This window comes from Python bivittatus, unplaced genomic scaffold (assembly GCF_059951505.1).
Source record: "Python bivittatus isolate LINGU-HERP-01145 unplaced genomic scaffold, Pbiv_v1 ctg000410_np1212, whole genome shotgun sequence".
Lineage (NCBI taxonomy): Eukaryota > Metazoa > Chordata > Lepidosauria > Squamata > Pythonidae > Python > Python bivittatus.
Window position 1 is genome coordinate 16,104,604 of NW_028277067.1, and position 13,634 is coordinate 16,118,237.

Sequence of the window (13,634 nt, forward strand, 5' to 3'; positions counted from 1 at the left end):
TTTCAGATGTTTAGGTATAATATGCATGTAAAGCCTAGCACAAGCTTAGCACATTTGTTTCACTTTTCAGTCACATCTCACCAAGTGTTATTTTGATGCTTTCTTCTATCCATGGGAAGCATTTTTGCTACTGTTTAAGCAATAAACAGTGGCAATAGTGTGTTTCTCTGTCAATTTTTGGATTCCCCTGGACATCATCATCTAGAGACTTGTTCTCTTCCTCTAGGAGAAACTGAGTTAATTTGCACAGCAGGGACTGTGACCTTCGATATAAGATAAATGCAAAGATGGGATGATGTCTTTTTTAGAGACCGTATTCAACTGGGTTTCACTTCAATTACTGCTTTTATTTACATCATATCCAGAGATCAAGGTAAGATTCCATAGAGAACCTGGTGCTGATGGTGAGAGAAAAATCAGAAGCTGCTCCCTGAATATTAGGTTCCTGTAAAGTTAATTCCACACTATGTGGCAGAACTGTTATTCCTGTGTATGATATTGGCCAGCCAAACCTTCTCCCACGATGGTCCATTTCATCTGAAGCACAAAATGAATTGTGATTTAGAGTTCTTCTAAGTTTCCCTGAGGTCAGATTGTTAATTTTTTTTTAAAGATGCATTTTTATCAGTATTTGACAAAATCAGTGAACTAAGATTGACTCTTCTGTTTTGTTGAAAGAAAACTGGCATTGAAGTACAAAAGACTCATGTGGAGAATAGGTGAGTTATGAATATATAGCAATGGTGCGTAAGTTGATGCTCTGGCTGGAAATTCTGGGAACTGCCACCCCAAAATACCTGGAGGGGGCTGGGTTAGAGGGAGATACTATGACAGATGGCAATTCTTAAAATTATTATTAACCAACAGTTATGCTGCTAGAAAGCTCTAGATCAAATTTCTGATTGGTGATAATTTTGATGCCATGCTTCATGTTTTTCTCAGATACACTATGCAATTTATTAGTTCTAAAGTTCTCCTCAGAAGGTCTAGGGCAAATGTACCAATTGTTCTCCCACAGCCCCCACAAAGGGAAAGGCGTCATGCTTTTTAGAAGAAGTATTTATGTAATGGCCCTGGCTGCTGAGAAATTTAGGACCTGGTATATAACACATGAAAAGGAACGGGGACATCTGCGTATGGTTTTGCCCAATTGTACAGCTACTGAGTTCTGTACATCCCAAGAATGAAGACCTAAAGTTTTCTTTGCTGGATTTTGTGCAGACAGAGAGAGAAAAAGAAAATCACAAGGCATGCATAATATATATGAGAGGCACAATTTAATTCCTAACATTTAAATCAGTTTATTTAAGAAAAATGTAGGAAATTAGACTTTACTTAGGGATATGCATTCCAAGTTCTAAAGAGGATGAAGTTCTATACTTTGAATACACTCCTACATGAATAAGGAAACAGTGAAAAGACAAGAAGAATGATTATCATGTGAGGTAATCCACAATGGGATGTTTATCTGCCAAAGTATGATTGGGGTAGGTGAGCAAGTGAACACAGAACTCATGGTGGAAGCTGAACACAGCTAGTGGGAAGCAGAGTGCAATTTCACACTCTGGTGCCCCCTCATTTGCTAGAACATCTCCCAGAATTTCCAGCCAGCATGGCTCAAACTTTTTCTAGAGGGCAGCTTTATTAATATTGCCAGTCATCCAACATGTTCCTAAAGTGGACTGTGGGCTACTGAATTGGAAATCACTATTATTTGTAGTTAAGGGTCCACAAAACTGACCTTTTGACTTTAATTTATAGTCTGTGATATGAAACAAACCAAATTGCTTCTCAAATTCTCACCTCTGTGTGTAACATAATGTGGAAAACAGAGCTGTGGATTGGAGCAGGCAACTTCTAATTCTGCATTTCTACTGCAAATGAGATCATGGTTTTCCTATGTATAACAGGGAGAGAGGAAGAAAACACCACCTCAGTTCATTGGTAAATATAATTGTGGAAACTTAGGTCAGGATTCAAAGAATGGATCCAATTTTCTGAAATACAATATGAACTTTTCTGAAGAAGTAAATGATAACACCTAGCTAATCTTGGCTGATCTGAAAAAAATGGAGTAGAGACACATCAAGTTAGACTTCAGATAGGTGGCTTTCAGGAAAATAAGCAGAACTGGGAAATTGATTTCCTCTGAATCTCATTTCATAATGTTAGTGCAGAAGAAATGAATGGATTGCCAAAGGGGTATGTTCATCTCCAGAATGGTGAGTTAATAGCACAATGCTATAAACACTAACTGTACTTACTTAATAGGCACTGAATTCAATGAGATTTCCTCCAAATAAATAAAACCCAAATTCTGGACCCCTTCCAGTCAACATTCAGGCCTGGATTTGGGACTGAGGAGGCATTGATCTGGTTTCTTTTCAGATCAGGGTCTTGGATAATTTCTGGTGGAAGGGGGATGGGAGTGGTGTGTCTATCCTTGCTCTTGACCTCTGAAGCAGCTTTTAATACCATTGATTGTAGTATCCCTTTGGACTGGTTTTGGGGGCTGGGAGTGGGTGGTACTCGGTTGTTGCTGATTCTCCTCCTGGGGCCAGTTGGTGTTGATAGGGGGTGAAAGGCCCAGCCCACAGCCTCTGCTTTGCGGGGTGTCACAGGGCTTCTTGCTTTCTCCTCTCCTGTTTAACATCTACATGAAACTGCTGAGTGAGGTCATCCATCAGTTTGGGATGAGGAATCATCAATATGATGATGATACCTAGTTATATATCTCCATCCAAGTGATGCTGTGGAGGTCCTGTCTCAATGTGTGGAAGCTGTGTGGGTCTGGATAGGGAACAACAAGTGTCAGTTCAACCCGAGTAAGACATAGTGGCTTTGGGTTTCAGGACCCCCTGGTTCTGGGGGACTTTTACCCCTTGTTCTGGAAGGGGTTGTACTGCCTCAGACAGATCCTGTGTGCAACCTGGAGGTCCTCCTGGACTCAGAGCTCCTGCTGGAAGAGCAGGTGGCAGCTATGCTGGCAGGGCCTTTGCAGTTTTGTGTTGGGCACCAGTTGCACTCATTCCTAGACTGTGAGGCCCTGCTCACAGCCATTCATGCCCTAGTGAGCTCCTGGTTGGATTACAGCAACACACTCTACATGGGGCTGCCCTTGAAGAGCATTCAGAGTATTCGGAGTTTTCAGCTGGTGCAAAATACAGCAGTGTGGGGAGTTATCGATGTTGGTCATTCGGCACATTTGACACCTCTACTCCATGAGCTGTGTTGGGTACTGGTATGTTTCTGGGTCCAATTCAAGGTGCCGGTGGTGGGGTCCCATCTGTTAGAGAGTTCCATCTGGCAGGACCCAGGAAGAGACCCTTTTCTGCCATGAGACCCACCTTCTGGAATATCATCCCCCCTGAGATTAGACTTGCTCCAACCCTGCTGGCCTTTCACAAGGCTTTAAAACCTGGCTTTGCCATCTAGCCTGGAGCACTGGCATTGGGTGAGACCATCTTAGGGCTGATTTGAATGTGGGACGCTGTGAATGTTCTCAGCAGCTACTCTATGTTGTTGATGTTATTTTTAAAACTGTTATTGTTTTATCCTGTTTTTATTTTGCTTTTAATTGTTAGAAGAGATGGGCAGCCATATAAATGTCTTAAATAAATAAATACAGCCCACCACATTTCTATTTCCTAAGCATAGCATCTGAATCTTTCCCTGATGTCATTACGCTCATTTGTTTGTTCTCAAATGACTTCTTCTCAGGCCCTCCAATGTTCAGCCGCTTTGGTTTGTAACTACGGAATTCTTAAGAAAGAATACTTTCACCTTTCTCTATGTATTTCATGTTTATTACTTGCTTCATAACTGTGATCCTTACTTATAAGATAAAAACAGCAATAATTTCTGAGCACGTCAAATAAATTTGGTATCATATTTGCAGGTATGACAGGAACAGAGCCAGAGAACCTAACAGATATCATGGCATTCCATTTGCTGGGATTTGTAGGACTTGGAGATCTGCAGATTCCTCTCTTCTGCCTCTTCTTAGTTATCTACACTGTTACTGTGGTTGGGAACATCCTCATCATTTTTCTAATTATTACTGATCCCCACCTTCATGCCCCCATGTATTTCTTCCTGGGAAATCTGTCTTGCCTGGAGACTGGCTACAGTTCAAGCATCCTTCCGATGATGCTGGTTAACCTCTTGTATGGTGGGCGAAAAACAATCTCTGTAACTGGCTGCATGATGCAATATTATTTTTTTAGTATTTTAGCAGCTTCTGAATGCTGTCTCCTAGCAGCAATGTCCTACGATAGGTATGTAGCAATCTGTAAGCCACTACATTACTCAACGCTAATGAACAATACAGTTTGCTTCCAGCTTGTAGGTGGATCATGGATCAGTGGTTTATTTGTTATGAGCATAGCTTTACATCTAATGCGTCAGTTAAATTTCTGTGGCCCCAGTGAGATCAATCATTTCTTTTGTGAGTTAAATCCAATATTAAAACTAGCATGCAGTGACACTCGCTTGATTGAACTTGTCACTATTTTATTATCTGCTATGTGTATCTTTCCTTTTCAGGACAGTTTTAAAGGGAAAAATGTTTTTTCACTGGAACGTCTTCCTTCCTTTGACTACATCCACTTGAGCCCTTCTTCCATCCAACTCTCAACACATTCCAGATGACTCATATGTGACCCTGTTGTTTGTATCTTGCCTTTCTTCTTGACCTTGGCATCTTATATTTACATTATTTCTAATCTTATGGGAATGGCATCCGTCAGAGGGAGGAAAAAGGCTTTCTCAACTTGCTCCACACACCTTATGGTGGTGTCCATTTTCTATGGCTCAATAATGATTGTCTACATGTTGCCCAAAACTGATAGACTGCGAGAAATCAACAAAGTCTTGTCTCTGTTTTATACAATCCTGACCCCTTTGTTCAATCTCATGATATACAGCCTAAGAAATAGGGAGGTAAAAGAAGCCTTTAAAAAAGCAGTTGCTAAATTGTGTACAATGAAAAGAATGCATCTCTATAATTCACTATGAAAATGTATTTAGATATTTGTTTGATCTCCAATAAACATAAGATTCTACATTCTTTGAGGACGCTATTACATTTGTGGATTTCTCTAAAACTGTATCTTAGAAATACATTAAAGAATTCTCTCATGAACTTGCCCTCCCCACACAAGAAAGCTGGGGTGTATCAGTTTGTTAGTAATTTCTTCAAACTTTAACCTTTAAGAAACCCAGCACATTTAGAAGAAAAGCAAAAAGTTTACAAAAAGGCTTTTTTTGCTTCCTGCATCAGTTCTTGAACTAACCAAAACACTATATTATGAAAAGCTCATGGTTTCATCAGAAGACATGATATCTCATGGCTTATGGCTCTTCCAATGCTGAGGGCTTCCAACCCCTCCCCACATAAGCATCTGGCCTTTTCTAAGTGCAATGGTGCACTGGTGCAATGGTAGAAGGATCTTCACATGCTGCTCCTGGGTCTGTTTCTCACCTGTCTTACTGCTCCTGGCCATGGTGCAATCATTTGGGCCTGCAGAAGCAAGCAACCATGGTAGGATTTTGGAATGACCTAATCTAAGCCTATAGTATTGTTTGAAGAGAAGTTGCTTTCATTTGTCTCTGAAACACACAAGCAAATAAAATAAATAAAATAAAATAAAAATTAGCACATTGACAGCAAATGTTACTATGTATGCAATGGAGAAGAACAAGGGCTTACAAGCACATGGTACTGTCCTCTGGAAGAGACGATGGCTGATGTGTTGACTAAGCCACTGCCCTGAAATTGGTTGCAGCTGCTGCAAGAGATGTTTGGTGTCATGTGTGCCCAAGACCATGAGAAGAGGTGTTGGAGACTGTATCATCTCTTTGCCCATTTGAGCAGTTTTGACCAGTAGGGCAAATGGTGAGAAATTGATGAGGGTAAGGCTCTTCATTCAGCATGCGGTCACTGTCAATGTTTCTCATCCATCCTATTATTGTAGAACAAGCCCCAAACCTGGTTTTTCAGGTCTTCCAACATTGCACCCATTGCCACTGTAATTGAGTCCATCCACCTTGATGCTGGTCATCTTCTTTCTTTCTTTCCATCCACCTCTCCCAGCATTAGAGCCTTTTCCAGTCTAACAAAGGCAAGACATTTCCATCCTTCATATAAATCTTAGTAGCATGTACTAGCATACATTAATTCTAGACATTAGTTCAGTGTACTTAAAAAAAAAAAGTTATGCAGATCTGAAATGGAACAAATTAGCAGCCCTGGGGAAAGAGGGTAATCCCCTCCTCATACCAGAATAGCAATGTCCTAATTTCATCCTAATTCTATAATTAGGATCACAGATATCTCCTGTATTCTTAGAGAAATCGTCCCCATTCTGATGCTCTGCAGATCCTTTGGGAAGAAAACTTTGGGAATCCTCCAGCTTCCATGGCTGATGCCTATACCATCTGGGTTGCTTAAAAATTGTAGTTCCTAATCATCTGGAGAGTTGGGTGATTCACAGTTAGATTACTGCTTAAGCTATGACTACTGAGATAGATAGATAGATAGATAGATAGATAGATAGATAGATAGATAGATAGATAGATAGATAGATCTGCTTAAACCTGCTCCCTTCTCTTCCAGAAGGTGATTTTCCCCTAGCCACTTTCTTCCAACTCACTTTTTTTTCCTGGAACTTTTGTGTGCTGGAAATTGAAGACCAGATTGGTGAAGATGGAACTTGCTGAGATGGCTAAATTGATTTGTTTGATCGGAGAAAAGATACTATCTACTTTGATTGCAACTGGAAATCTCTTATGAACTTTTTGCATGAAACAGAAAAAAATGAACTTATGATTTATTGTTTTGATGATAAGACAGGATAGATTATAGAAAGAAGAGAGTTATGTTGTAACCATAGTGTAAGAGGTAAATTTATAATTGTACCTATGCTGTAAAGAAGATCAGAAGCTACTTCTTTTTTTTCCTTTCCTTTCCTTTCCTTTCCTTTCCTTTCCTTTCCTTTCCTTTCCTTTCCTTTCCTTTCCTTTCCTTTCCTTTCCTTTCCTTTCCTTTCCTTTCCTTTCCTTTCCTTTCCTTTCCTTTCCTTTCCTTTCCTTTCCTTTCCTTTCATTTCCTTTCCTTTCCTTTCATTTCATTTCCTTTCCTTTACTTTCCTTTCCTTTCCTTTCCTTTCCTTTCCTTTCCTTTCCTTTCCTTTCCTTTCCTTTCTTTTTCCTTTCCTGAACTTTTAGCTTTCTCTTTAAATTTTTTCTTTTTCTTTTTCTTACTTTATATCAGTTTGGATTAATTTCTATCTTCCTTTTTAAAAATTATATTTAATTTAATATGGGGTTGCAGGTTGTACAGAAATGATTTGAGGGAGTGCATCTGGATCCCAGTTCAGAGGCAGTATGTCCCAAAAGTACAGGGGAAGCATCTATCCTCTTGTGGCTTGGGGGCTGCATATATCTCTCTAATATTTTTTAGCAGCTGAAGTTGCCCTACACCTAACAATGAAGTCACCATTTTATGCTTTCCCTGTTTTCATCTGTTTTGGTAAAATATGCATGTAAAACTTATCACAAGCTTTGTACACTTGTTTTACTGTTCAATCTCTTTACCCTAAATGTAATTTTGATGCTTTCTTCTATCCTTAAGAAGGATTTTGGGCATTTTTGCTACTCTGTAGGAGTAGCAATAGTGTGTTCAAAGGAGCTGTGATTCTCTGGCTGTTTTCAGATTCCTCAGGGCATCATCATCTAGAGATATGTTATCTTCCTCTAGGTTAAACTGAATTAATTTGCACAGCAGGGACCGTGGCCTTTGATATAAGATAAATGCAAAATTAGGATGATGTCTTTTTTAGAGAAAGTGTTCAATTAGGTTTCACTTTAATCCCTCCTTTTATTTACACCAGTCCTGAGTCAAATCTAGACATCAACGTAAGATTCCATAGAGAACCTGGCACTGATGGTGACAGAAGGCCAAAAACTGCTTACTGAATGTCAGCCTCCTGTAAAGGTAATTCAACTTTCTCCATACCCATTTACAGAATCAGAAGAAATGTGTGGTGCATTTCCAGACAATACCTTTTCATACCACTGTTTTTCTTCAGTTTTCTTCTTCAGCATGACAGAGAACACTTATGCTGCAACCCTGAGTCTTCCATAGGCATACCTCCGCTCAGAGTAATCCATTCCATTTTGTGAATCTTGACTTAGAGCTGTTTTAGTCTCCCTAGGGTCAGGTTTCTATTTCCCCCCCCCCCAAAAAGGTATAATTTTATGATATTGGTGAACCAGCACTGAGTGCTCTGGTTTGGTTAAAGAAAACTGGCACTGAAGTACAAAAGACTCACTTGGAGAATAGGTAAGCAACGAATATAGAGAAATGGTTCATAAATTAGTCCTCTGGCTAGAAAATCTGGGAACTGCAATCCGAAAACATCTGGAGAAGGCTGGTATGACAGTTGGCATTTCTTGAAAAAATTATTAACCAAGCCTTATGCTGCTATAAAGTGCTAGATCAAATTTCTGATTGGCAATTATTTGAAGCCTTAGTTCTTATTTTTTAAATACCTTGTGCAATTTATTAGCTCTAAAGATGCCTTCAGAAGGCCTGGGGCAAATGTACTAACAATTCTGCACCCCCCAGCCCCCTATTTGCAAAGTGGGAAGCATCAAGCTTCTTAGAAGAAGTATTTCTATAATGGAGTTCACTGCTGACAAATTCAGGACTCGGTATGTAAAATACGAAAATGGGGATCTCTGATTATTAATTTGCCCAGTTGTAGACTAGTACACATTCTTAGAATGAAGCCACAGATTGTAGTTGCTGGATTTTCTGGAGGCAGAGAGAAAAAAAGAAAGTCAAAGTATGCCTTCATGTATATGAGAAACATAATTTAATACTTAACATTTAAGGTAACTTAACGCAGAAAAAAGTAGAAAGTAAACATCAAATTAGTATATGCATTCCACGTTCTAAATAGGATGAAGCTGCATACTTTGAATAAACTCTTACATGAATGAGCAAACAGAGAAAAGACAAGCAGAACAGTTATCATGTGAGAGGATCTACAATGGGATGTTTATTTGCAGCATATGATTGGGGTGAACACAAAGCACATTGTGGAAGCTGGAAACAAATGGTGGGAAGGAGAGTGCATTTTCATTCTTTCTTGTGCTGATATATTCACCAAAGTGGTGCTCCCTCATTTTCTAGAGCAACAACTCCCAGATTTCCCAGCCCCATGGCTCAAACTTTTTCTGGAGTGTTACTGATCAATGTGCTATACATCCAACAATTTCCTAAAGTGGACTGTGGGCTACTGAATTGTAACAGGTCCTAATGATTTTGTGTTATGAGACCACCAAACTATCTTTTCCTGCTTCTCAAATTCTCACCTCTGTGTGTAACATAATGTTTAAGACAAAGCTGAGAAATTGAGTTAAGCAACTTTTGATTCTGCATTTCTGTTGCAAATGTGGTCATGGTTTTCCTATTTAAAACACACACAGAGAGGAAGAAAACATAGCCTCAATTCATCTATAAATATGATATTTGTGGAAACTTAGGACATAATTCAAGGAAGTATGGAACATATGTGCCAAAGGTATTGGAACTTGTCTGAAGAAGTAAATATTCCCTTGCTCAGCTAAGTGATTACACCTAGTCAATCTTCAAAAAAATATAGCAGAGTCATATCATGTTCAGATGGAAGGCTTTCAGGAAAAAAGCAGGACTGCAGATTGAAAAATCAGTGCACACACACACACACACACACACACACACACACACCCCCCACAGCCCAAAACAGGAAAAAAAGAAACTAGTTTGCTTTGAATCTAACTTCAGAAATTGGTATCATATTTGCAGGCATGGCAGAAACAGAACAAGAGAATCAAACAGATATTGTGGCATTCCATTTGCTTGGATTTGCAGGACTTGGAGATCTGCAGGTTCTTCTCTTCTGCCTCTTCTTACTTATCTACCTTGTTACCATGGTTGGGAATATCCTCATCATTTTGCTGGTTGCTACTGATCCCCACCTTCACACCCCCATGTATTTCTTCCTCGGTAACCTGTCTTGCCTGGAGACCTGCTACAGTTCTAACATCCTTCCAATGATGCTGGCTAATCTCTTGTACGGTGGGTGGACAACAGTCTCTGTAACTGGCTGTATGGTACAATATTACTTTTTTGGTCTTTTGGTAGCATCTGAATGCTGTCTCCTAGCGGCAATGTCCTATGATAGATACATAGCAATCTGTAAGCCGCTGCATTACACAACGCTAATGAATGATACAGTTTGCTTCCAGCTTGTAGGTGGATCATGGATCAGTGGTTTAGTTCTTATGACCATAGTTTTATATTTAATGCAGCAGTTAAAGTTCTGTGGCCCCAGTGAGATCAATCATTTCTTTTGTGATTTAAATCCAATGTTAAAGGTAGCATGCAGTGACACTCAATTGATTGAACTTGTCACTATTTTATTATCTGCTATGTGTATCTTGCCTCCTTTGTTCTTGACCTTGGCATCTTATATTTTCATTATTTCCACCATCATGAGAATTTCATCTGTCAGTGGGAGGAAAAAGGCTTTCTCAACCTGCTCCTCACACCTTATGGTGGTGTCCATTTTCTATGGCTCAATAATGATTGTCTACATGTTGCCCAAAACTGATAGACTGCGAGAAATCAACAAAGTCTTGTCTCTGTTTTATACAATCCTGACCCCTTTGTTCAATCCCATGATATACAGCCTAAGAAATAGGGAGGTAAAAGAAGCCTTTAAAAAAGGAGTTGCTAAATTGTGTACAATGAAAAGAATGCATCTCTGTAATTCACTATGAAAATGTGTTTAGATATTTGTTTGATCTCCAATAAACATAAGATTCTGCATTCTTTGAGGACACTATTACATTTGTGGATTTCTCTAAAACTGTATCTTAGAAATACATTAAAGAATTCTCTCATGAACTTGCCCTCCCCACACGAGAAAGCTGGGGTGTATCAGTTTTGTTCTATGAGGTAGCTTAGTAATTTCTTCAAACTTTAACCTTTAAGAAACCCAGCACATTTAGAAGAAAAGCAAGAAGTTTACAGAAAGGCTTTTTTATTCATGCAGCAGTTCTTGAATTAACCAAAACACTATATTATGAAAAGCTCATAGTTTCATCAGAAGACATGATATCTCGAAGGGAGACCAGGCTTATGGCTCTTCCAATGCTGAGGGCTTCCATCCCCTCCCCACATAAGCATCTGGCCTTTTCTAAGAAATGTTTGGAAGAAGAGATAAAAGATTTCACACCAGTCCTAAAGCTGCTTCTAATGGAACTGCAGCTTATGGCCTGCAGAGACTTTCATAATAAATCCCTCCATCATTTATCTACCTTGCTCAATTTTTTTTTTAAATTCACATGGCTAATAACATTGGCAATTTTTTACTTGGAAATACTAGTATTGGTACTTCATATTTTGGTCTGTTTATATTGTATTTCAGAATAATTTGTTTTTCTCTTTAATCATACATTTCTCTATGAGGTAGATACTAGTATGCATAAATAAAGGTACATAGCGTTAGCATAAATGGTTGAGAATCATGATACATTTTTTAATGGCAACTTCATTGTTTTAATTCATAGAGACATTGAATTGTAGGGTACAAACAAATGAGAGAAGCAAACCTTTGAATTCTAATTTTCATCACCAGCCAGCCAATATGCCCTGCAGCTGTTGTTAGTTGTGGGACTCTAAATGATTTCCCTCAAACTGATTTTTCCAGCTGTTGGGAGATGACAGCTGTCAGAATTCCAACCAACCTGGCCATTGGAATACTTAGAGTCCTGAAACACTGAGAGGACAACCGTTTGGGAGGGCTGGATGTTGGAAACGGCACCATCTCTTTGCAGCTCTGTGACCACTAGGGCAAATGGTGCAATGATAGAAGGATCTTGACATGCTGCTCCTGGGTCTGTTTCTTACCTGTCTTACTGCTCCTGGCCATGGTGCAATCATTTGGGCCTGCAGAAGCAAGCCACCATGGTAGGATTTTGGAATTAGCTAATCTACGCCTATAGTATTGTTTGAAGAGAAGTTGCTTTCATTTGTCTCTGAAACACACAAGCAAATAAATAAAATAAAATAAAATAAAAATTAGCACATTGACAGCAAATGTTACTATGTATGCAATGGAGAAGAACAAGGGCTTACAAGCAAATGGTACTGTCCTCTGGAAGAGACGATGGCTGATGTGTTGACTAAGCCACTGCCCCGAAATTGGTTGCAGCTGCTGCAAGAGATGTTTGGTGTCATGTGTGCCCAAGATCATGAGAAGAGGTGTTGGAGACTGCATCATCTCTTTGCCCATTTGAGCGTTTTTGACCAGTAGGGCAAATGGTGGGAAACTGATGAGGGTAAGTCTCTTCACTCAGCTGCGGTCACTGTCACTGTTTCTCATCCGTCCTATTATTAGTAGAACAAGTGCCTGTGTTTTTTGTGCTGGCACTGTGGGCTCTCAGCCAACAAACTCAGGCAAAACGTTTAGAAGCAAAGAGTCCTGTTTACTTGTAGCTAAAGATGGCAACTGTAATGTAGTCCAGGCTTGGCATGGATCGAGACAGAAATCCAATAAACAAAGCACAAGTCCAACAAAAAAGTCAAGAAGTAAAATTAAAGTTCAAAGCATGGTACAGCAAGATAAACATGACAAAGGAAGTGAGGTCAATAAATAAGCCAGGCTGAGCCACCACCAGATGTACAGTGGGGCAAAAAAGTATTTAGTCAGCCACCAATTGTGCAAGTTCTCCCACTTAAAAAGATGAGAGAGGCCTGTAAATTTCATCATTTGTATACCTCAACTATGGTATACAAAATGGGGGAAAATCCAGAAAATCACACTGTCTGATTTTTAACGAATTTATTTGCAAATCATGGTGGAAAATAAGTATTTGGTCAATATCAAAAGTTCATCTCAATACTTTGTTATATATCCTTTGTTGACAATGACAGAGGTCAAACATTTTGTGTAAGTCTTCACAAGGTTTTCACACACTGTTGCTGATATTTTGGCCCATTCCTCCATGCAGATCTCCTCTAGAGCAGTGATGTTTTGGGGCTGTCGCTGGGCAACACGGACTTTCAACTCCCTCCAAAGGTTTTCCATGGGGTTGAGATCTGGAGACTGGCTAGGCCACTCCAGGACCTTGAAATGCTTCTTACGAAGCCACTCCTTCGTTGTCTGGGGTGTGTGTTTGGGATCATTGTCATGCTGAAAGACCCAGCCACATTTCATCTTCAGTGCCCTTGCTGATGGAAGGAGCTGTTCACTCACAATCTCATGATACATGGCCCCCTTCATTCTTTCCTTTACATGGATCAGTCGTCCTGGTCCCTTTGCAGAAAAACAGCCCCAAAGCATGATGTTTCCATCCCCATGCTTCACAGTAGGTATGGTGTTCTTTGGATGCAACTCAACATTCTCTCTCCTCCAAACACAACGAGTTGAGTTTAGACCAAAACGTTCTACTTTGGTTTCATCTGACCATATGATATTCTCCCAATCCTCTTCTGGATCATCCAAATGCTCTCTAGCAAACTTCAGACGGGCCCGGACATGTACTGGCTTAAGCAGGGGGACACGTCTGGCACTGCAGGA

The 13,634-nt window shown here is 39.7% G+C and overlaps 2 protein-coding genes across 2 annotated transcripts; both read left to right on the forward strand.

The window, feature by feature from the left end:
• Positions 1 to 3,900: 3,900 nt before the first annotated feature.
• On the forward strand, positions 3,901 to 5,016 carry LOC148215471 (olfactory receptor 10C1-like). Its single transcript, XM_088143293.1, has 2 exons — positions 3,901 to 4,532; positions 4,674 to 5,016. The coding sequence occupies exons 1-2, from the start codon at positions 3,901 to 3,903 to the stop codon at positions 5,014 to 5,016; spliced, it is 975 nt and encodes a 324-aa protein (XP_087999419.1).
• A 2,926-nt stretch (positions 5,017 to 7,942) lies between these two features.
• LOC148215472 (olfactory receptor 6B1-like) lies at positions 7,943 to 10,830 on the forward strand. The gene is made up of 2 exons (XM_088143271.1): positions 7,943 to 7,996; positions 9,854 to 10,830. The coding sequence occupies exons 1-2, from the start codon at positions 7,978 to 7,980 to the stop codon at positions 10,828 to 10,830; spliced, it is 996 nt and encodes a 331-aa protein (XP_087999397.1). The 5' UTR covers positions 7,943 to 7,977.
• Positions 10,831 to 13,634: the final 2,804 nt, after the last annotated feature.

What these genes read in the sequence shown, in the direction of transcription:
- LOC148215471 (XM_088143293.1), top strand. Translation starts at nt 3,901, where the DNA reads ATGACAGGAACAGAGCCAGAGAACCTAACAGATATCATGGCATTCCAT. An exon ending in TTATTATCTGCTATGTGTAT is followed by an intron (nt 4,533 to 4,673) that starts CTTTCCTTTTCA and finishes CCCTGTTGTTTG; the next exon opens with TATCTTGCCTTTCTTCTTGA.